Source organism: Lissotriton helveticus, chromosome 10, assembly GCF_964261635.1.
Source record: "Lissotriton helveticus chromosome 10, aLisHel1.1, whole genome shotgun sequence".
In the NCBI taxonomy this organism is placed as follows: Eukaryota; Metazoa; Chordata; class Amphibia; order Caudata; family Salamandridae; genus Lissotriton; species Lissotriton helveticus.
Window position 1 is genome coordinate 192,575,821 of NC_136071.1, and position 25,166 is coordinate 192,600,986.

The window sequence follows — 25,166 nt, forward strand, 5'->3', positions numbered from 1 at the left end:
TACTTACATGTTTTGATAAAGATACTACTAGGGTGCTAGTGGTTCCACATAATGAACGCCCTAACTTATTGTTGCAAAAGCAAAGATTCTGGTTGGGAAACAAACAGAGAAGATCATACAACGGGGATAAATTCCAGTGAAGAGTGATGACTCCATGAAATCTGTATTACGCGCTGAAAAAACATTATTAAAATGAGTTATAAACACGGGACAGATGTGTGAGTTCTAAGTTATTCTTAAACATAGGTACTGACTAAAAGTAAATAATCAGAGCTACTGGGTGCCACCATACTATGTTAGAAGGGTATTCCTGAATTGAGAAACTGTGTTGACCTCTAAAACCTTATTGGCAAAAATAGTAGGCACAGGGAAACCCTCTTGTGTCCTCACCTGATTATTTATAAAAGTGTTAACTCTAAGTCAATAAGCAAAAAAGTTTCCATTAGCGTTGGTCTTACCACAGTGGATAATGGGAAAGAGTAAGTACATTTCTGGACACGGATGAATAGAGAAAAACGCATGCGCCATAGTGTCATCAATATCAGGCCGCATGAGTGTACAGGATACTGACTACCTATGGGTAATATATCCTGAGTATAGGGTTTTTATGTAATTGTCCGGAATGAACCTCTTTAGTTACCATCTACTGTCCCTGGTGGAAAAAACTGTCATGCAGGGTGCTATCAGAGGCAGATAATACCAAAGTATGGGTGTTGTGTGTTTGGAGTAGTCGTACAGGGTGCTATCAGATGGCAATCATACCAAAGTATGGGTTTTATATTTAGGTAAACTGACGCCATGGTATATTCTCATTCAATCCATTGTCATGTGATTTGAGTCTATAGACCCATCTCTTCTCCTTTTCATGAAGGTCAGCCTTGTTATCAATCAGTTCGATCACAGCCCATCACAAATCATTCAGAGTGTGTTTCTGTTTCAGAACATTAGGTCATTTTAGTTGTTGCTCGTTGGCATCTTAGGTTACTACGATGTTCGCACATACGTGTGCTTATTTTCCTTGATGTCATTCCCACATAGTGGACATTACAAGGGCAAGGGATCAAGTATATAACGTTCTTTGACTCGCAGGTAGTAAACTTCTGTTGTTCCGAAGTTGTGGCATCATTAAAGGTGATCTTTTATACTGGTGCCTGTGATGTGGCACACCCTGCAGTTGCCACAGGGATGGTGGCCACTGATGGGTGAAGCAAAACCAAAGGGGATGATCGACGGAGTGTTGAACATTGCAAGCACTCACCCCCAGACAACTGGTCTGGGTTTAATCCATCATCATTCTTTAGCTCACTCCGCCACCCCAGTTCAGACATGGCCATATGCAAATCAGTCTGACCCTGTGCCTCATGGGAACAGTCCAGCCCGAACTGCCAAGCCATGTCTTCCCTAGACCGGAAACAAGCACCCTGGGACCGGTTTCTGGCTAATCAGCCAGGCTAGCTTGAATCCAGTGGCAAAGTGAGTAAGGGACCCACGTCTGGGCATACCCTGCTAACTTAGGCCGAACAAAGCAAAACCAAAGGGGATGATCGACGGAGTGTTGAACATTGCAAGCACTCACCCCCAGACAACTGGTCTGGGTTTAATCCATCATCATTCTTTAGCTCACTCCGCCACCCCAGTTCAGACATGGCCATATGCAAATCAGTCTGACCCTGTGCCTCATGGGAACAGTCCAGCCCGAACTGCCAAGCCATGTCTTCCCTGGACTGGAAACAATCATCCTTGGACCAGTCTCTGGCTAATAAGCTGCCATCAGGCAGGCTAGCTTGAATCCAGTGGCAAAGTGAGCAAGGGTCCCACGTCAGGGCACTGATGGGTGCCAGAAAATCTTGGTTGGGTGTGTTGTCTCAAGGTCTACGTGGTCCGGTGTGTACCAACATGTCCTTCAGGTTGCGGTTCCTTTTATGAGAGAACATGGGTTTGGGTAGCATCATTGTGCATCCACTCAGAATGTGCCAGTGCATGTTTTTTTTATTTTGCTGATGGTGTTTGTGGCACTGTTGAACGTTGTGATACATATAGAACGTTTCATGTCTGTTTTCTTTCTGGTGCGTTCCAAGAGGGCTTACCTGTCATTATTCCTGGCTCTTGTCCTAGCACGTGATAATATTCCATCTGGATAGTAACATGCTCTCACTTGGCGCTGAGGTCAGTTGCTTGTAGTTTGAAATCCTTTACCTCCGAGCAGTTCCTCTGGAGACACAACACCAGCAAGAGGACAAGAACATTTGACAAAAAGGAGAAGAAATCAAAGTCATGAAGCCCATCTACTGTTGAAACTAGTGACATAAAGTCACAAGAATCGTGTTCTTTTGACCAAAGGTTGCTTTTTCCAAAACCAAATTAATGAGGATTATGATCACCCAAAAGCTCTTTTCCAAATGATTAAACACGGCATCAACCCCACAGCAAAATAAAAAAAATCCAAGTGAAACTATGATATCAAACAACATTGTCAATCTAATTTCCAGCGAAAATTCTAGCACCTTAAAGATAACTCAAAATCGAATTATAATGTTGAGTTTGAATCCCTTCTAAAAATCATAGAACACTTCATCTTATTTCAATAACCCTCTTGCAGCAGACCTTATTTAAAAGTGTGCTCAGGGAATTAACCCCTGTTCCCTAAATTAGTGATTAATCACTTGGAGAAGGTGCACTCTGTTATGCTCTTAAATTTGGTCTGACTGCACACTTAATAACAAGTTTCATTTTACCCCAAACATTTTTAGAATGTAGAACCAGTTTCTGAACCTCTCCTCGTAATATATGAAAAATCTCTCACTGAAAGGTTTCTTTTCCTCCACATGCCAGATAAATATTTGCATATCTCCCTCCATTCGGATTTCCATCCCACAAGCAGCAATGCAACAGCAATCCCTCAAATTCTTGATGATATTCATTTCATTATGTATGATCACATTTGAATTCTAGTGCTATTGGAACTGCTAGCAGTGTTCTACACAGTTGATCACGATACCACCCCCAACATATATTCATCATTAGAATGGGAATGGGCTATTCCTGAAATAGTTATCATCCTTCACCCCCTCAAGAAGACAGTTTGCAGAAATTGAAGGCTTTAGGTCTCACCCCTTGCTTCTAAAGTGTGGCATTCTATAAAGTTCCATCTGATCCCCATAACTATTTGACATCTACATTGAACCAGCGGTCTCCATGCTTCTGGAAAAAGGAATTCCTATGTATGGAGAAGTGTGGCTCACTGGTTAGAGGAGGCAGACCTGGAAGCAGAGGTCAGCCCGGGACCAGGGTTCAATTCCCGGCTCGGCGGGGTCTTGAGTCCTAAAATGTCCATGGACTCGACAATTCTCGCTCCGGTGCCTACTCGATTCATGGGTTCACACTCTGCGACTCTGGGCAATAGCTTGCTTAATCTCCACAACGGCCCCTCGCGGCACCTTGTGGATACCCTGCCGGGGTTATCTCACAGGGGAATACCAGGACGGGTTCCCTAAGCAAGCGCTTAGAAACCGCTCGGTGATTTGCGCTATATAAATTCCTGTACATTTACATTTACATCAATTCGCAATATAATTTGCATATTGACATGTATGCAATATAAATTGGATGAACATGGTTTCATTAAAACTAAATCCAACTAAAACAAACATTTTTCTCCTATACTCCAGAGCATGTTAACCCTCACAAAAAATTGCTTGATAATCTTTCAGAACATAGCATCTCCCTATAATGGCTCCCTCTTCCGAACTTCATCATAGGCCAAAATCTATTGATGACAATACACAGTTCTTTAGTTAATGTATCAACTTCCTTCCAAATAATTCTCTAATTATTTAAAACCCTTCATTCCTCCACAAGACTTTAAAACATTTGCTTAAGCTTGGGTTCTCTTGCACCGAGAAACTGGCAAATTGATGACTGTCCTCCCAAAATACGTTCTACCACCTGGAAATCCATTCTTCCCGCTGCAGTTTGCCTAGTAAAAAGAGCAAAGAAATTGGATTACACCACTTCCATTCTTCAAGCTTAGGGTGATTACTTTCTGCACAGTAACATAATATTCAGCATCACCACCATGAAATATTTACCCAATTGATGATAACATGAATAAACAACATGTAGCAAATAGGCCTACATCATGGAGATTCAATCAATCAGGTTAAAACATTGTTATTGCTCAGCTGATTTAAACCATCACTATATAAAACTATAAAGCTTTAAGATACAATAAAGTGAACCTACAGCAATGTATGCTAATTATCATGTATAAATAGTAAGTTTAACATAATATTATCTGCATCACATGTAGAGTTCATGTATATGGAAGGTCGGAAAGGTTGTTATTGCAAGTAAAAGTAAGAGTAACCTCAGTTGTGTAAACTGGTATGCTGAAAATATCAGGTTATGGTGTGGCAAAGGGGCAATACAAAAGCCAGTGCAAACACTCAGGAGACTTGAGATAATAGGATGGGGGTGCTAAGGGTGCTATCCTTAAATATTTGTGGCTTAAACAATAATAAGAAGAGGCAAAATGTTGCGATAGGATTACAAACCATGGGCGCGAATGTTGTCTGCTTACAGGAAACCCACATAGAGGTCTCACAAACACACCTTTTAAAAAACATTGGGATATAAATTGGTTTGTGCAACATCACAAGGGGCTCGGATACTGGGTGTGCTATATTAGCCAGGGGCTCAGGGTACACATTTAGCTGCTTTAAAGCTGATAAATTTGGCTGCTGGGCAGTCACAGAGTGCCAAAATGGACAGGGGCAAAAGATAACGCTCTGCGCTGTATATGGGAGTAATATCAATGACCCGTCAGTATTCAATGAGATCTCTAACAAGCTTACGAACTGGCCTCTACCCTTACTGATTTGCGAGGACTTTAATATCAATCTCCCCAGCGACTGGTCTATCAAGGACGACTGGCGGTACAAAGACCGGATACCTAAAGTGTTTAAGGCCATAAAACACATGTGCTATACACATGGGCTTATAGATGGATGGCAAATTTCAAATCCTAATGATCCTGGCTACACCTTTTTTTCTAACCTGCATCATACATAACTTAAGAATAGATTGCTTTCTGATGTCTAACTCATTTAGATCTAAGTTTCAAATTGAAAAGCTGCCCCGAATTCTTTCAGACCATAACCCTTTAATTTGTACGCTAGAAATAGCACCGGGAAACATAACACCTAGATCATGGACATTTGAGAAATTGCTGCTTCTTGATGACAACTATTGCACTCACATGAGAGAGTGGATCCCTAATTTTTTAAAGGACAATATTGGTAGTGTATCAATTGAAGTTATGTGGGACGCCCTAAAGGCAGGGATTTGAGGGGAACTACGTAATATTCATTAAAGGCTAATAAAATTGCCAGAGAGTCCTTGACGGAGCTGCAGGAAAATCCTCGTCTGGCAGAAGAAGGGCTGATAAAGGCAACCTGAGGGAATCAAGGGTTAGAAGAAATTAATAGAATACAGAGCCTGGTGGCAAACGCAAAGGCTGCAATCACAGATATTGTTACTGCCAAAGTCATAAAAAAGCTGCAGCTCATAATGAGATGGTGTATGAGGTTAATGAGCAAGTTGGCCATCAGTTGGCTATTCGTATGAGGCAACAGGCTTCAGTAAATCTGATACGTGAAATACAGGACCCAGTGGAAGGCCAAATATCTACTCCAGAATTGTTTAGAGAGGCTTTCTGGTGATTTTATAGTACTTTGTATGCTGAGGAGGGGGGGAGACCCAGAAGAAATCCAAAGATATTTAGATAGAGGTGGCCTTGATAGGTTCAACGAAGAAGATCAGTCTACCCTGGAGGAAATCCCTAAAATAGAAGAAATTTTACCTATAATCAAAATTTTACCGAAAGGGAAAGCAACCGGATTAGTTAATATACCATCTGAATTCTATTTAGTGTTTCTAGGTCAGATCAAAGGTACTTTACTTGACTTAATTGTTTACATTTTGAAAGGGGGGCAGCCCCCAAACTCCTGGTCTAGGGCAAAGATAGTAATTTTCCCTAAAAAAAATAAACCTCCAGATCAGCTAGGCTCATACCGCCCCATTACTCTCATCAACGCAGATTCCAAAATATATTCGAAAGTCTTGGCGAATCGAATTGCCCCCATCATTCATAAAGTTATTGCCAAATCCCAGCACGGTTTTGTGCCAGGGAGACGGACTATCAATCACATCCAAAGAGTGATTACCCTATTCGATTGCTCGGAAGTTGCAGGAGACCCTATGGCGCTGGTTCTTCTTGACGCCGAAAAGGGCTTCTATAGGGTCTCCTGGCAATTTTTGTGGGCCGCTATGTCCAGGGTTGGAATTCAAAAGGGGTTTATCCAGGCAGTGCAAAAACTATATGTTAACCCCAGGGCCATGGTAATGGTAAATGGTAGCCTTACCAAAGAGCTGATCAAATCTCGAGGAACCCGACAGGGGTGCCCTTGCTCCCCATTGCTCTTTGCAATCTATATTGATCCTTTAATTCGCAGACTGGAAGGGAACAGAGAAATAGAACCGATTTTGTCACAGGAATATCCAACCAAGACCTTGGCTTACGCCGATGACATAGCGATCGTGACAGCTGATCCTAACATAGCTATGTCTGTTATTGCTAGTGAGGCTAATAAATTTGGATTAGTATCCGGGTATGCACTCAACCAGGGGAAAACACAGGTTGTGCTGAATAATAAAAGTGAGATGCGCGACCCTCCAGTGGTAGATAAGGTTATATACTTGGGTATATGCATTACATCTAAACTTGAGAACATGGTAGAACTAAACTTGAAGCCAATGCTGGACTCAATGCAGAAAGATCTCCGCCGTCTTCCTTAATTGGTAGGGCTAATGCCTTGAAAATTGTCTTTTTCTCAATGTTTTAAATCTATGGAGCGCACCTTTTCTAGTTTTATCTGTGCACACTCGCAACCTCGGCGTGTTTATAAACTTCTGACCCTTCGAAAGGAAACCCTTCCGAACCAAAAAGCATGTTATTGGGCTTCTGTGTTGCTTTATAGTTGTGAACTATTACAGAATACCAGGGTTGAGATGATACCCGGGGACGGTTCGCTATCCATCTTTCAGCTAATTTTGTGTAGGAAAAGCACCGGATATTTCTGGCGACATTTGCATGACATAAAAAAGTGAAGTTTAAAACACTGATTAGTGGGTTCAAGGCATGGAAAGCTGTGAGAAGAATGCTGCGTATAGGGCGAATATCATTTTATACCCCCCTAAGGGATAACTCTGATCTGCCGGAGATCTTTAGCGATAACTGCATGAACAAATAGGACACGGCAGGAATAACTCATATAGGGTGCCTCTTCTCCCCTGTATGGATTCAATCCTTCGAAGAACTAAGGGAAAACTTCCTGTTGGACAGGCTGGACCTTTTAAATATCTTCAAATCCGAGACTTTCTATTAGGAAGGGTGGGGGGAGGGGTTTTGTCTGGAAAAAATAGGGGAATATACTCCCTTGTAAATGCGATGTTTCCGGATGATCTGGAGAAAACCGCGCAGAAGTGGCAGGGGAAAATTGGTAAAACTTTGGATGAATTTAACAATGCCTACTTAATGTCACAAACAATTCTTATGTCCACAAAACTCCAAGCACAGTTTTATAAAACATGCTTTTTCCTATACTACAATCCAGATAAAATTGCCAAATGGGGGAGTGGCAAGGGGACATGCTGCCCTAGATGTAGGTTATTCAATGCTGACTGTGTACATATCTTCTCTAAATGTGATGGACTAACTTTTTTAAAACACAACATTGAGGAATTCCTGTCCGCCGTATTAAAAAGAGATATAGCCATGTCTAGCAAAGTTATCCTACAAGGGGTCACAAATCCTAGAACTCCCAGAACGGGGCATGAACTCATTTTTATTGCTACGGCACTGTTAAGAATTTGTATAACCTCGGCTTGGCTGGATCCTATTGAACCGTCTTTTCATCAGTGGCTAGCTAGGCTACTAGCAATTTTTAATCTGGAGGCTGCTATTTATAAACGGAAAGGTAGGAAAAGGCGTAAAAGGGGGTTGAGAATCTGGTCTCCTTTACCTGAATGGTGTCAATCCCAAAGCAATACCTAGTGATATATGGTGAATAATATTTAACTTTATGGTATTTTGTAGTACAACTTACTGCTGGGGAAAATGTAAATTGTTTATGAAATGATGAAATTATGAGAATATACAAGTATGTAACTGTACTTTCGCTTGTCTGACCTGGAGAGTGGGGGGTGGGTTTGGGGGAGTGGTTAACTGTTGGGAAAAACCAAATAAAGATATTTTTTTTTAAAAAGGATTGGAGTTAAAACCACAGCAACAAATTGCATCCAGTTTTATGATGGTTGATATAGGCAGAACAAACCTCTAATCTAGTTAAAACGCCTTTAAATTATAATCATAATACTATAGTGGCGTTTGCAGGGCCCAAGTGAAAAGATACTTAATAGTTCTTTCTGTACAGTAGATAGAAGGGGAAATTAAAAAAAGGTGAAACATTTCTGTTTCCTTTTGGTATTTTATGTTTTAAATAGGAGGCCTATCCAAATAAAAAAATATTTATTCTGAATTTTAGACACACACATCAGAGATGCTTCAATCCAGGAAAAACAAAAAATAAAGTGTATCCACAAGCACTCAAATAAATAAATAGAATTAAAACGACACTTTGAAATGTTTTCCATATTAAAATGAATACGTTTTAATAAAAATGACACAATGTAAATTGAATGTTATCATAACGAGTTTACTTGAATTTCCTTTCTTCTGAGATCGCAGCAACGCATGACGGGTAAGCTAGTATTTATATAAACCCTAAAGCCAACTTTTAACTAGATATAAACAAGGTTTCACTGTTAAAAGTAATAAAATATTAAATCCTTTGTTTTTAATCAATCCATATTTATTTCTGACATGTATCTTGATCAGTTTAATTAAGCTATGGCAATGTATTTATACTGTGAAGTGTTTACTTTTAAAGTTGTCATTCAAACACATAATGGCTAAAGTGCAAAACATTTGCCAAGAAAATATGCTAAAAAAACAGTAGCTTCAACTTTTAAAGCCTAAAACTATGGGGCTTATTTACAAGCCCCTTGCGCCAGCCGGACGTCACTTTTCCCATGTTAAAAATGATGCAAAAGTGGTGCAAGGGGCTTGTAAATAAAGCCCTATGTTTCCATCTTAACTGCTTCCGCTCTAGCATATCTTGTCCAACTAAAAGCTTTCCTTAGGAGCTTGTCACTTATAATCAAATCTATTATCTAGCACCATAGGTGATAATTGCTGCAATAGCTTCATTATTTGTAGCATAGGCTGTACCAAAAGACCTCCATACTTGGGGCCCGATTAAGAGTTTGGCAGTCTTCCTTCGGGCAGCCACGCCGGTGCCTCACAGGAATATTGCCAATCTCGAAGTCAGACCACCCACCGGATTGCAAGTTTAATCCTGGCAGACGGTGTGTGCTACGCCGGTGCCTTTCTAAGGCTCAAAGTAGAGCCATAGAAAGACAGCGCCATGGGATGGCTGAAGAACGCTCCTGCACAGGAAGAAATGCACCATGTCATGCATTTCTTCCCATGCAGGAACTGGGGGGCAAAAATACAAGAGGGCACAACATGTGTCCCCCTGCATGCACTCCAAGCACAGAGGTATGGTGCCCCCTTATTTGCCTCACTGCCACCCTTTCCATGGCGGGCTCACCACCTTGGATAGGGTCGCGTTTAGGCAACTCTTAATATGTTCAGTGGTGCCGCAGTGGCACCACCAGCATATTACTACCTCAGGCTGCTGTTCCACCGCTGCAGGATCAGGGATCCCGACGGTTGCAGCGGTCCATTGGTGGTCGAGCCTCCAAACTCCGAATAAGGCGGGTGGACAGGCAGTCCACAGACCGCGACTATGGCGGTCCAATGGACCTCCATAGTCATAATTGGGCCCTCGATAATAAAACAGAATAACCCACTCATTGCCCTCCATACATGGCCATGCATCACAGCCTATTAATCACTATAATATAGTTATTCATCTATCACTCCTTCCACATTTTCTATGTGTTTACTCTTTCTAAGTTGACCTATTAATGTATACCATGCTTAGTTAAGTTTACTTTTGTCAAAGAGCATCATTTGGTTTTATGGAGTTAATAAGCAAATTATTTGCTTGCAATAATTATTAAAAACTACAGGTTACCTCTGGAAATGTATGGCCATAGTATCCATAAATATAAGATCACCCATATAAAGCACAATATTATCTTAATCCTCATCAATTTTGGGAGGAAATCCCAGTTCTTGGTTTAAAACCCATCAAAGCAAAAAATAGAGAAGAAAGGTGGGGTAAAGCCACAAGCCTTGGGTATCTTTTTTTGTATGTCTACTGTTTTTCCCAACTCATATCTGTGCCAAAGAGTGATTCTTATTGCAATAAGTAAATGTGGTATGCTAGAAGCATCTAGCTTTTTCTATAGAGTAATATAGTCTACAATATTGAAAGCAGACTTAAAGTCAACTTAATAGACCTAGAAAGTTTTTTGACAATGATCCTTCGGCCAATGTAATTCAAGCCAAGTATATATTGTAGCATGCTCATTCTTTGTCGTAAACTAGGCAGCTTTGTGGGGATTAATTATCTTTCAGTCACCAAGTCTTCAAGATGGTGAAGGACTAATTTAGAAAATATTTTTGAAAATGCAGCTGAATGATAATAACCTACAGGAGGGTGGATCATCATAATTCACACTTGTATATGTAGATTTGATGTTTGAGCCTTTGCATTGCTGCCATCATACCCCTTTCAGTATAAATGTGAGCAGTCTGTAAAAGATTACCACCCATAGCTGTGGGTCTTGTTTTAAGACCACAATCTGAATAGTATCTAGTCTCAGTAATAGATTAAAACCCTATTCCATAAATTATTTTAATCATTTCAGAGGAAAGAAGTTTATTTGACCAGTCCTCATCTTGATCATCTTCAACTTTAATTGGTTTACTCAATTCCTGTGGTGCATTTAATGTGCCTAGGTGATCCTTCCACTACTGTTCTTGCACATAAAAACTGCTCGGTCGACCGTTCATTTAATCTGAAACACACAGCCAAAAGTGCTTTAATTTTTTAGGAATTTGATTATAGAAGCTATCCTAGTACAAGCTTTATTCAATTCCTCCATATTTCCTAATAAGCAAGGTTTGACAAGAATTCGGATTGTGTTGGACTAGTATAAACAATTTACACAGTATATTCTTTAAAGGCAACCTTAATGTTTTTCAGTGCTCGTTATGTTTACATTCATATTCCTGATCTAATCAGATATTACCATGGCTACCTATCCTAGTCACCCTATTTACAGCTATCAGTCTCAAGACTGAACGCATCTTCCCTTAACACCATTTAATGTCATTACATGTATTATATTAATTGTCCCTCAGAATCACCACTGCCTTATTCCAGTGACATACTGCATCTCTAAGTTATTTTACTATCTCTTTCACCTGATGATGTCTTCACCACATTCACATCACTTAGGATATTTATTTTGGTCTCCAAACAGAATACAGCCAGTTTGGCTAGGTGATTGCTTCCAAGCTGAGGAAAACTAGGAAATCTTCTATCCATTAGCATATGGTCAAGCTGATGCAACAAGTCCCCTTTTACATAGATTTTCAAAGCTGGTTGAGCTTTTGTGTAACAGCCGTTCATCTTTTTTAACCAGAGTGGAGGTAGATGTCCTAATAACTTTCCCCTCCTACAGCTTTTACTTGTTTGGAAAATTGGGTCCCCGATGTCCATCTCAGTTTCAATGTTGCCTATGTCCCTATTTCATTGAATTCTGCATTATGCTGCTATACTATAATATACAAGATAATCAGATAACAAGCTTCTTACGTTTTCTAAATCCTTGTCAATTAAATTCCGTTACTCAGGATTACATTCATGTGGGGGATGGTAGTAAATGGTCACACTTACTGGAGCATCAACGCTGGATCCTGTATGTACTCTCTTTCTTTTGTTCAATAAAAAGAAATAGAAGAAAAAAACACTGCGCCCTGTATCAAATTTATTTGAAAGTGTTAGTACATTTATAGCTGTAGTAAGGATCACATATCAATTTGACATTAGCAAAAGGTTTTAGCCCTTGTATAGGCCTGTCTTTTGTCCTTGTAAGTAGCTGGTCAATGGAAATGAAGGAAACCATTCAGTTTTCTGAACTGATATTACACTCTACTGAAACTCTCCAGGTAAACAGCTTAATAGGCGGGGTTAGGAAGCAGTTGGAGTAAAAGAGTAGCAGTAGGGTATGAGCACGTACGAGATGCACATAGGGCAAGAGTGTGACAGCCACGTCTGCCAAAAGCAGGTGACGTTTAAGTGGTCTGTAGCCATGGAAAGTAATTGCTATGTGCAATTAGACAAGATGTGCTGTGTATCTAGTATATTGTTTCTCTCACACTGCCTAACTCATAGGTGACCAAAGTCTGTCCAGGAGGGCCATACTCATCCCAGAGTTCCAGTATGTTCACATGAGATACATTTGCCTGCAATAAGTCTCAATAGAAGTGAGTTATATAGTAAGTGGTTAGCCAAAAAATGTGGCATGGATCCAGCACTTTCTACTGTGGACACCTCTGGTCTATATCAGCATTTCATACATGATGCATTACGAATAACTTTTGCCATGAATCCCAATTTTGTATGTGTTGCTTGCAGCTCATTGGACATCAATATAGGAAGTACCGGGAAATTTACATTAAAGATGGCTGCATACAGTGATGCATTATTCAGTTCTCCTTATGAAGGCACCGAAATACAGCTGTCCACAAAGAGTATGCTCTACATTGGAGTGATAATTACTGGAGGGGACCCATCCCGGTTCAGACTGCTGATGAAGAATTGTTACGCAACACCATCAATGGATCCTGAAGATTCGACTAAATATTTCATTATTAAAAACAGGTAGAAAAAGATCTCTACTTTCCTGTTTTCTGCTCACATTTGTTAATGTTTCGAATCATTCCAGGGTTCTGCTACCTTAAATAGTTATTTGACATGAACCAGCTGAAGGATACAATTTTTATTCAGTGATTCTGATGTTTGAATGTTCTCATTTGTTAAGCGTCTCTTATATAAGTAGGAGGGTTCGCGTGGGAGGAGGGTTCGTCCCCAGACTCAAACACTACCCTGCACGACCCCCAGCACTACCCTAAACCCTAAAACACTACACTACACAAACTACACAATACTACCCTAAACCCTAAAATACTACCCCCAGCATGACCCTCCCCCAATTCCCAGTCCCCACACTCAAATACTACCCTGCATGACCCCCCAGCACTACCCTAAACCCTAAAACACTAACCTACACTACACAAACACCACAGCACTACCCTAAACTCTAAAACTCTAACCGCAGCACGACCCTCCCCCGACCCCCGGTCCGGTCCCCACACTCAAACACTACCCTGCACGACCCCCCAGCACTACCCTAAACCCTAAAACACTACCCTACACGACACAAACACCACAACACTACCCTAAAACACTACCCCCAGTACGACCCTCCCCCGATCCCCAGTCCGGTCCCCACACTCAAACATTACCCTGCACGACCCCTCAGCACTACCCTAAACCCTAAAACACTACCCTACACTACACAAACACCACAACACTACCCTAAACCCTAAGACACTACCCCAAGCATGACCCTCCCCGACCCCCAGTCCGGTCCCCACACTCAAACACTACCCTGCATGACCCCCCAGAACTACCCTAATCCTTAAAACACTACCCTACACTACACAAACACCACAACACTACTCTAAACCCTAAAACACTACCCTACACTACACAGACACCACAATAGTATAATAAATAATGAATAAAAATAGTATAATAAATAAGGCACCGACCTACCATTCAGCATGCAGCTTGAATAGAATGTTAATAGTAGTCTGGATAAAGTCCAGTAGTATTCAAATTGTTTGTATTCACTAAATGTTCTGCATTGTAAATGAAGACTATGTGATTACAAATAAGTATGTGCTTAGTATTCTGTTAGTATTCAAGAAGTACCACTCACATATCAGTAGTCTTAATGCACTAGCCTTCCCGAAAAGAACACTATTGAATACTAAGATTGGCATAAAATAGTCTCCGAATGCTATAAAATGATAGGTTAACCACTAAATGTAGTATTCAACTTCGGTAGGGGTCACTGCAAGTTGAAACGAAAGCAAGATCTTGGTCCAGAATGTGTATCTTTTGTGATTTGGTGTAAATCCATTTAAAAGTTTTTGAGCACCTAATGCTGAAAGGCTTTGTGCATTTGACACCGCAAAGGATCCACGGCGCCGACAGACCTCAAGATGTGATCTGATTGACTGCCACCATATCAACAGTGATGTTGTGGCAGCCATCTTAGTACTTGGGACTAAGTACTAAGAAAATTATTTTAAAAATATATTAGGTGGGAGCGTAGGGATGCCCTGTCCCCCTAGGCCTGGGGGAGTTTAGTGGATTGGCAAATCTGTGACTGAAGTGCTTTTAAGGGGAGAGTGCATGCAGGCCTTCTCCCTGAGCACATTCAGGCCCCTGGGAACCTGATGCACCTGGGCAGCATTAACATAGAATGGTAGGGGTGTGTGGCCCCCTCACCAAACCTCTACATCCCCGGGGACCCTATCTCCTGGGCCATTATCATCATTAAGGGGAGGGGAAGCTGTTTCCACCCACCAGCACCCTGTATGGTGCTGGCAGGGAAGCCTACTGTGACCATGTGGCCATTTGGGCTCGCCTCGGAGCCCAACAATGGCAGGATTATGGGTTCCCTGGGTGGCACCAGGGCACCTACCAAAATTCTAAGAGCCAGCAGAGGCCCTGGGGCTCTCTCCATGGCCCCAAACAGCAGGTGAGTTGTGGGTTCATTGCTCCTTGAAGAAGGGACCCATAATGCCCTGAAACAGCTATTTATATATTCGATGTAGCTTGGAGATGTCCTTAGAAGGGGTAAGAGACTTTCACATCTGTCCGATGGACTACAGCAACCACCTGCCCCAGGAAACAACGATAGATACACTGAAAATACCAAGCCCGCCAGGCGCCAGCAAACTAGGCTTGGACTTCACAATAAATGAAAGACGGATAAAGTGCAAAACCATCGACCCACAAAACCTCTTAGCGCAAGCTAAACAAGCTCTTGTTGAGGCACAATCCGCATCCCCAAATCTAATTATATACTGGGAGTTATTCACAAAAAAAATGAGAGACACAGCTGAAAGAAATGGGCACACAAAGCCAGATGGAATGGGCAGCACCGCAACACACAAGAGTCATTATAATTTCAGAAAGGACATCAGGCTAAAAAGGCTGAAGACTCAGATCAATCACACCCTGCGAAGAGTTAAAACAGACCCCACCACCTGCAAATCGATGAGACAGCTAAAAGGCAACCGCAGGAAACTAACATGGCAACTAAAAAAGGACGCAGACGAGGTCTTCTGGGGAAAACTCCTACATGATGCCAAAACAAATAACAGCATACAGTTTTGGCAAAAGATCAATAGTGTGATCAATGAGCAAAGCTAGGGGACCGAATCCCACGTGACGGAAGAGGCCTGGACAACTTATATTAGCACACACTTCAGCGACACCCAAGAATCGCGGAAAGAAACTGGCAACGCTAATATCAGGAGCAAGGAACATATGTCCCTACACAAAGAAACCTCCAGAAGTGACAGGGAACTACTAATCACGAAGTTACAAATAACCACAGAATCTTGAAAGGGAGAACAGAGGGAGCCCCTGGCCCAAATGGCATACCCCCAATCATATTCAAACAAGAACCAGAATACTGGGCCACTGCCTTCAAACCCATGTTTCAAAAAATATGGCAGACCTCAACAATTCCACAAACATGTTGGGGGGCAATAATCTCACCAATATTTATAAGAGGTAATAGAAAAGACCCTAGAAGCTACCGGTTAATAGCCTTACTAGATAACGAGGCAAAGTACTATGCGGGCCTCTTACTTCAGGAGCTGACATTGTGGGCGGAAGAAACATCAGCAATCCCATTCAATCAAACAGGCTTTAGGAAAAACATGGGGACGACCACAAATATTCTAGCTTTGTCACTTCTGATTCACTCAGCGCTAGAGGGAAAACAGCCCCTATACCTGTGTTATTTCGATTACAGCTCCGCCTTCGATCACGTAAACAGAAATCTGCTGTGGCAAAAACTAAAGAGAATGAACATTTCTTCAACACTGCTGAATCAACTAATCCTCTTACACAGCGACACATGGGTCCAGGTTAAACTAGGAACCGGGGACTTCTTAACTAAGAAAATCCCAACCAGCACAGGAGTAAAGCAAGGATGCGTGTTAGCGCCAATTTTATTTAACCTCTTTATGGCCGAACTATCAACCACATTAAATGAAAACAACTCACACGCACCAAAATTAGGGGGCACCCAGCTGTCTAATCTATTCTACGCGGACAATTTGGTGCTAATCAGCCGGACTCCGATTGGCTTACAGCGGCTCCTCAACATCACCTCGCAATACTCCAAAACAAATAAACTCAGTATCAACTACAACAAAACAAAAGTCATGTGCCTTAACCATCGCAAAAAGACATCAACATTTAGCTGATACTTGGACACAATGAAATTGGAAGTTACAAACAAATAACGTTACCTGGGAGTGACTATAGATCATAGGGGGAGCTTTACACCACAGCGCGAGGAGATAAAAAAGAGAGGCTTAATGACAGCTGTATCTCTAAGGAATATGAAAAACAAGATCACTGGTCCAAACTTCTCCCCACTACTAAAACTGATCCAAGCTAAACTGATACCATCTATTACATACGGAAGCGAAGCAATGAGAGGTAGGGACGCCGGAACATTAGAAGGAGTCATTACAAGAGCGATGCGGATGATGTTTGGCCTCCCGAGGTACACTTCTCCGGCGCAGATCCGACTCGAATTTGGGTTGGCAAAGGAAAAGCTTGCACGCAAGGGATCATACCTGAAAAGCTGGTACAAAATCAGTAGGGGAGAGGTAAACACCCTCAACGCACTCCTCTGGAAAGACCTACAAAGAAAAGATAACAGCCCCGCAAGGCTTTTTCTGGAGGATGCAATAAAACAACTGGGGGTGCAACAATTGTGGGATCTGCAAGGGAACCTGGCAGGCTTTAAAAAAGCAGTAAACAACATTGCCAGGAAAGAATCTCTCCTGCAAGACAAAGCTTCACTAACAGAGCGTGCACATGGCTGGCTAACTGTACAAACTTACAATAAACTCACACCACAGACATATCTTTTGACCAGTTTCACCAAAAAAACAAAAGAGTCATTCCTAAAACATTGGCTAGGAGTATTGTCCTCAGAAGACCACATGGCCCCTTGGCTACGTCCCCCAAAACCAGCAAAATGCCGCCTGTGCGAGAACCATGAGGAAAACATTGTACACCTCATCACTATCTGCAAAGAGTTGCAGCAAGACCGCAGGAACCTGTTGAGACCCCTAGTTAATAAAAAAGGAATCAGGTCGTGCAGACAAGCAGCCCTGGCCTGCTTTTCGGGCGTCGAAGTCCAAATGGCCTGCCGACTGGTAAAATACTTCGAAGCCGTGGAAATCAGAATCAACACAAGGAAAGAACAAACGGATAAAGACAGTGCACCCTCCACACCCCTAGAGCCAAAACATTAAGACTGCTCAGAGTCACAACTGGCTAATAAAATTAAACAACGACAGATTACTACAAGCCACAAGCATACAGGGAAAAGGACGGCCTTCCCCCCATAAGGAACGGAGACTGCAAATACGCCCTCGAATGGGAAAGGAGGCTAGGATAGACAAAAGAAACCTTCTCCGAGGAAATGCAGAAGTTCCCAGTGGCGGACGAACACTTCCTTTTAACCATTTTTAATCCTAATTTTTATTACTGTCCAAACTGAAGTTCTTTTTTTTTTCTCTTTTAACTTACCTCAAGGACCACTTCCTATGCTGCTATAAATATTCATAACTGTTTTTATTGTTGCTGGTTTTGTAATGGTTTTTATTAACTGTACAATAAAAGTATTACTTACTTACTTACTTAGAAGGGGTAAGGGGACCCTAAAGCATTTTGTTATTGTTATGGAAAGTGAAAGTGAAAAATGTTTATTGTTTAGTTAATTAAAACCAAAACAATGGTCCAAAATACCAGATACATTGTACCATTAAAATTGTTATGGGTGGGTGTGGGGGCTGCAGGGCGTGTAGCAGCACCCTTAGCAAAAAAAATAAACATAAACTGTCAGTCTCCTATCCATGAACCCAGGAGAACTTACTATATTGTTAAAAAAAAGTCATGCTGGGGCGGTATGCTCTTCAGCTGGCATGCAAGGCCTTCTTGTGGTTGTTTTTTTGATTGCATTTTGTGGGCTGATAAATTTAAAAAGGAAGACTTAGAGATATAGTATTTTAAATGTAACATGTCTCTGAGTCTCTTGTAACATTTTTCAGCCCACAAAATGCAATCATAGTACCAATGTTTAAAGAAAGACCCAGGGTCATGTTGATTTAATAAAATGTATTCACATGTTATTACTCATTGGATTGTGTGGGTTTCAAGGATATACATTTGATTTGGTGATTTTAGGAGAAATATGATAGATCTGCTTTATATATTGACATGCTCACTCCTTGATAAAGTCAATAGGCACACATTTTATATTTTGGTATTGTGACTCTTTGACAACATCAGTAAGTCTGCCTAAGCGCAGGTGCAAGACCAATAGTATGCTGTGGATGCCAGAAGGCTGTGCACTGCAGGAGGTAGGGCACTTACGGGGGGGGGGGCGGGTGCAGGTCCTGGCTGCATCCCAGTTCCTACCCCCAATCCCATTGCGCGGGGTCGAATGCAGGCATTGGGTTGTCATTACCTATGGTAATGAAATATCACCTTAAATACATCTAGAAATTTGCTGAAAAGACATAGGTTAAATTGACTTTGAAGTTAGTTATGGTGATAATGTCTTATTTTGCATTAAATATACCTTAGAAATTCACTGAAAAATCCAAAGGTTAAAGGGATGTTGCAGTTAAGAAGGGTAATATTTAAGTCCATGAGGGGAAAGATCTCCAGCCCAAGTCCATCAGTGATTTAATCCAGTAACACAAACAATGAAAATTATATATCCCGGGCCGCAAGTCCATGCTAAACCTCACTAGCAGTGATCAGAGATAGATTTTGTGGGTCACGACAAATAGCGGGTGGTGGTTACGGAGCTCATATGGAAGACACCGGCGGTGCACTAGGCAGCGCACGTAAAGATCCCAGGAGTGAGACGCAGAGCCGGGGGACCGCTGATTATCCCAGCTCCTACAGTCAAGATGGCAGCCCCACTCTGATCGCTGACACTGTCCTGACTGCACCAGCGGCTGCAGCGGTACGTGTTTTGCAGTGGAGGTGTCCCCTTGCAGGCATAGATCTGAGAGACCCCCTCGCATGACTCACCACATTTCAGTGCTGGCGGCTAGAGCATGGACATCTGGCCCTGCCGAGAGCACTTGGACTGTCCTCTTCTATCTTCGACTGCGGCAGTGAGTTTCAAGGGGCCGGTGCCTTCTTCTTTTGCTGCTGCTATACGGGTACCTGGGGATTGGTTGGCCGCCCCCCCTCCCTTCCCCCCCATCACGCCTCAATACCTCCTGGCTACAGGCCGAAACAGCAGGACTGAGTTAGCACCTCTCTTTGATCATGGGGGCCACCCTCATTACACCCGCAGCAGTGAGTTCCTTTGTGGAAGATGGCCCCAATCAGGGGGACACTACAGGACGCAGAGCACACTGGCAGGCTCCCACTACTCCAGTCTCTCTCTCACAGCACTGAACCAATGACTACCTTTCCTCCATTTACAAACTCCCATACACCAGCTATGGAACCTTCATGCCCTACAGTGCCAAGCTACCCCCCTTCGTATATTTGGCGCCCAGCACGAGTTGAAGAACAACCCCAGGCTCCAGAATGCCGCCTTCGCCCAATACCATCCAGCCTTCTACCCCTACAGCCATTACCAGCTCGGGAAACCATCCAGGCTCTAGAGCACCACCTGTGAGTGCAACAGCTCCCCAAAGGCCTGACTAAAGGAGCACCACAAAAGCCCCAGCAATGGCGAGATGTTCTTGCTCTGTAAATATGTTTTTGCAGTTTCACATTTCTTGAACTCTATGTGGTGGGCCAGGATAAACTTCCTTAAGATGCTAAACCAAGGTCCTGACTGTGAATGATTTACTATCATCTTCTTAACATAAAAAGTATTACTCTAGATGAACTGTTTTATCACTTTTAAACCTCTTTTAATCATTTTAACCTTTTGTATATATCTGTGTGTGTTCTTTTATAGTGAATAACCGAATAAAGAAATATTGGACTGGAATATATATTTGCCCTACTATATTTGCTTCAGCTTTTCTTAAAATGTTATCTTGAGTGAAAAGTTTTGAGTTTCTGTTTTGTATATTTTATGCAATTCATGTACTCTAAAGTCCTTCAGTAAAGTAACTGGTTCTTTTGTAAAGCGCTCTGACACCTTCGGGTAAAGTCTGCGCTATATAAAAGTGCATAAATAAATAATATCTTACTTTGCTGTAAAATACTTTAGAAATTCACTGGAAAAAATAAATGTTAATGGAACGTTATAGTTAGGTCAAAACGTTAGTTAAAAAATACTGTTTTAAACTAACAAAACCACTGAATTATGAATTATGAACCAACCATAACCGGCAGACTGGACTACAGGAACGCCCTCTACGCCGGAATCAACAAATCTCTACTCCATAAACTCCAGACTGTCCAGAACGTTGCAGCCAGACTCGTCCTCAGCATCCCACGACAAGACCACATCACCTAGCATCTACGAGACCTACACTGGCTTCCCTTTGAAAAGAGTGACTTGCGAGATGCTCACACACGTCTACAAAACCCTTCACAACATGAACCCCAATACCTAACGAAAGAATCTCCATCTATGCCCCCCAAAGGAAACTCCACTCCGCCGACCTTGCCCTGGCTGAAATCTCACACATCCGCAGAGCCAGAATGAGAGGAAGATCCTTTTCCTACATTGTACTAAGACCTGGAATAAGCCTCACCTCAGCATCAGACGAACCCCCACACTGAAAGCATTCAGGAAGAGCCCCAAGACCTGGATCTTCAGATAAACCGGAGCTGCCCTAAATCCCCCATCCCCCAGCGCCTTAAGACCCTCATGAGTGAGTAGTGCGCACTACAAATCCCTGATTGATTGATTGATTTTACCGGTTATATTAACGCAAGTAGCTATAGTGTGTGCCCTATAGAAACTGTCATCCTCGCCCCCGCCTTGCACTGTGTTGTCATCATTGATGCAAAATGTATCATGCATTGTAATTTGAGAAATGTTGAGCCAAAGTAAAAAAAGGCCAGATTTCAAAAAGGAGGCAAATGACGAAGCATTTTAAATGATGGTCGATTAGGGCACTCTTTTCTGTAATACATTTAAAAAAGGAATGCATAATGTTATTAGAAAATACTAGGCCAATCAAATCCCATCAGTAAAAACCTATTAGTCCTGAAAGAATTGCTCTCAAAGTTTGCTAGATCAGCCATATTCTAAATTGAAGACTTGCACAATTTGATCTACTCTTGCTTGATTATTTAGGTATATGATTCTAAGTGAACATTTGTGCTTGTACAGTTATGTTTTTATATAAATAATTCCAGCTCTAATGACTACATCATCCAATAAATCTGCTACAAATGTTCATTACCTACAACTTGTTTAGCACAGCATTCAACATTTGCTCAATGTTATTGTAAATGTAGCTGAAAACTGCAAGTGGAGATAAACAGCACACTTGCAATTGCACTGCCAAAACCAGTCTAAATAAAAACAATTGAATTTTGCCTACTCACTAATGATTAAATATTGGCTCAACAAATCTGGGAGGGCAAGTATTGAACAAAGTAGGGAAAGTGCAGTCAGAGCTACATATTCTATTCACAAACATTAAGTGGAGTAGGCCCAGAAAGCTACACCAGATGCAGGTTTTCAGGCCCACTCCTGGAAAGGTTACGTCTATCCATGCAGGTTCCCATTCTCTCCGTAAAGAGTTCCCCCTAGTGGAAAATTGGTGGTGGTAAATAGCCATCCTTTTCCGAAAAGTCGAAAAGAGAAAGAATCAGAGACTGGACTTACATACATGCATATTTGTGGGTGTACATACATATGTAAACCAAGATAAAATGTTTTTTTTTTTTAAACAAACTTTATTGAAATGGCACTCCACATCCAATATACAAAAGGGGGTACATCTCATCACACATAACGGGGTTCCTACACCGCCCCACATTGTATTACCAGGAGTACAGTATACCCCCAAAATAAGGCCAGCATACCTCCCACTGAGTTGCATACTCAGTTCTAGCCAAATAAGTAGGTAATCTTTTAACACATCTGTGCAATTGGTGGAAAGCATCATGCTCATGCAGAACAAAACACCCTCCTCCCCAAACCCTGTGGTAAATACCTTCCTCCTACTCCGCTCCATGTGCTGCAATGGTTTCTGCGAACTGAGGTGGCCACTGGCCAATTGACAGATCGAGTTGGGGCACCATGTGGGGCAGCACCCATTCCTTCACTACGCTTTGCGGGCTCCAACCTTGTCTGTCATAACTAACCTTCACCACCTGGTGGCCTCCTGCAGCCAGAAATCACCCTAAATCAGTGCACAGGGCAACTAATCTGATTCACAACGTTCTTCCCCATCCTCTCCGGCCCTCACCGCATTTGCAACGCCTCACATGCCCTCAAAAAATCCAAAAGCCTCCTACCCTGGAGTGCCTCCCTTAGTAACGTGCGCCCATCCCAGCAGGCCCACGGAAATAAGGTCAGCCTTCCAGTGCTCCACCTTGAGGCCACAGCGTCTTTCCATTGCATTGTTATCCGCCACTTGGGCAGAACCTAGGCCAGATCAATGAACCTGGACGTTACTCTATATTCAGCCAGGTTAAGATCCCCAGCTTACATCGCCTAGGGCAAAGGTCCAATGAGCCCTCCATGATATCAGCCAGTAAGTGCAACACCTTGGACCAGTGAGAGGTTATGTCGACACATCTCCACAGCATGTGGGGTAGACCGCCATCTCCCGCATGGCACCAAGGACACTCATGCACTGCAAGTGGGAAGTAGGTGTCTAGCTTTTGGGGGGTAATATATGCCCAATGAGGAATATAATAGGGATTGGGCTTGAAACAGGGCATTGTTGGAAACTGTAAGGGCAGCTTCCCACATTGTGAGCCAGTTGCCATCTGACAAAGTAGACCCCAAATCAGTCTTCCATCTCTCTTTCAGGTGAGTGAGAGGCAATGCCATGTCTGCTCGTAGCACTACATAAAGCTCCTTTACCAGCTGCCGGGTGGCAGTAACATCACCACAAAAGTGCCAACTACGTTGTGTTGGGGGTTCAGAGTCCTGCCATCCCCATAGTGCTCGTACAGCTGCAGTCAGAGTCCAATGCAGCAAAACCTGTCCTGTTGAGAGATCAAGGTCCTCCCAGATGTCCTCGAAGGAGTGCCACACTCTATCTGCACAAAACGCCTTCTCATGTGTACACCTGCTGCCACTCTTGCAGACACCCATACTCAGTTCTCCCCACTCACCGAAGCAGTCCTTGAAGTAGTAGCTCCAGGAAATAGGGAGCACACATCCGTGTCAGGTGGAGCACCCATAACCAGCAGTGCCGGCATACCGTTAGGCCATGCCGCTGTTGATGTCACCTTTTGGGTCACAGAACAGAGTCTGGAATAGGGCGATAGTCAGGCACATCCGGGAGCCACGCTGCCTCCATGTTCCCCAGTCCCCAATACCACCCCCAACACCATTGCAGTTGGGCCACCAAGTAATAAGACCCAAAGTTAGGGGAACCCATCCCCCCATGCGCAGTTTCACACTGCAGTGTAGCCAATTTCAGTCGCTGGCGCTCCTTGCTCCAACTGAGGTTAATCAGGATTGTGTCCAGTTCCCAAAAGACTCCTCTGGGTACAACACTAGAAGTACAGTTTAGAAATAAAGCAGACAGGGCAAGAGATTGAAATCAACCTCCAGATTCCTGCACTGGCCCGAAATACTGCCATCGCTAGGCCCACATTTCCCTCAAATAATTCAGGGACAGTTTGATGTACCCATAACCCCAGGTATTGCACTGCTCCATGTTCCCAGTGCATGCTGCACACATTTGTGGGTTTGCACAGGTCTGCTCGGGCCAGGAATAAGCTGGGCTTGAGCCAGTTGACGCGCAGGTCAGAGGCCTCCCCAAACTCCTTGAGGACTTGCACCACTCTTTCAGGGTCTGTACACAAGTCCCAGAGAAAGAGAACCATGTCATTGGCATACAGGGAAATATAATGAATTACCCCAAAAGACAGAATACCAGTTTAAAGCACACCAGTTCGGTCCTGCCTACAGAGCCTCTCCTTCACAGCCGCGTCTAGCTCCAGGTTTGGAGCCCCATGCATGGCAGAGTTGGCCAGATACACCAATACGGAACAAGTCTTATCCCTCTCATTGTGTTGCACGAGTTATATACTCCCTGTAATCAAACAGCAGAGACGCTCCACTTGTTCTGCCACCTTCTGATTGGCCTCCAGTAAGGCCTTCTTGAGGTCCGGGTGCTCAGATCGTAGTTGCTCCAACTCTCAGAGCAATTGCTCATATGTATGTTAGCAGGGTGCGCAAACTCCAGCCAACTCCAATATATACTTGCCTTGGATGACTACCTTAAAGGCCTCCCATTCCTTGAGTGACAAAGATGCAGAACCCTTATTTTTGGCAAAATGCTGTTGGATACCCTCCTGGATGGTTTCCCAGAATGCTGAATCCTTCAGACTGACAGCCTTCAGAAGCCAGTTTGGGATGCAAATAAGCATGCGGCCCGTTGCATAGATAAAAAAGAGGCTTATGATCAGAGATGGTTCTAGACAAGTACTCTACTCCGAGATCACATCTAGTATATTGGGTGAGCAGAGGAAAGTATCCAGATGAACATGCAGTGCTTGTACAGCAGATGGTAGGAGTAATCTCGTTCTCGTGGATGGTAATGGCACCACCAA

At 42.7% G+C, this 25,166-nt stretch overlaps 1 protein-coding gene across 1 annotated transcript in view; it reads left to right on the forward strand.

Moving 5' to 3' along the window:
• LOC144783976 (uromodulin-like) overlaps nucleotides 1-25,166 on the forward strand; it is a 471,766-nt gene that overhangs the window by 441,587 nt on the left and 5,013 nt on the right. Inside the window, exon 7 of the mRNA XM_078662699.1 lies at nucleotides 12,735-12,980. Within this exon, the coding sequence (XP_078518825.1) occupies nucleotides 12,735-12,980 (246 nt within the window). The remainder of the gene's footprint in view (nucleotides 1-12,734; nucleotides 12,981-25,166) is intronic.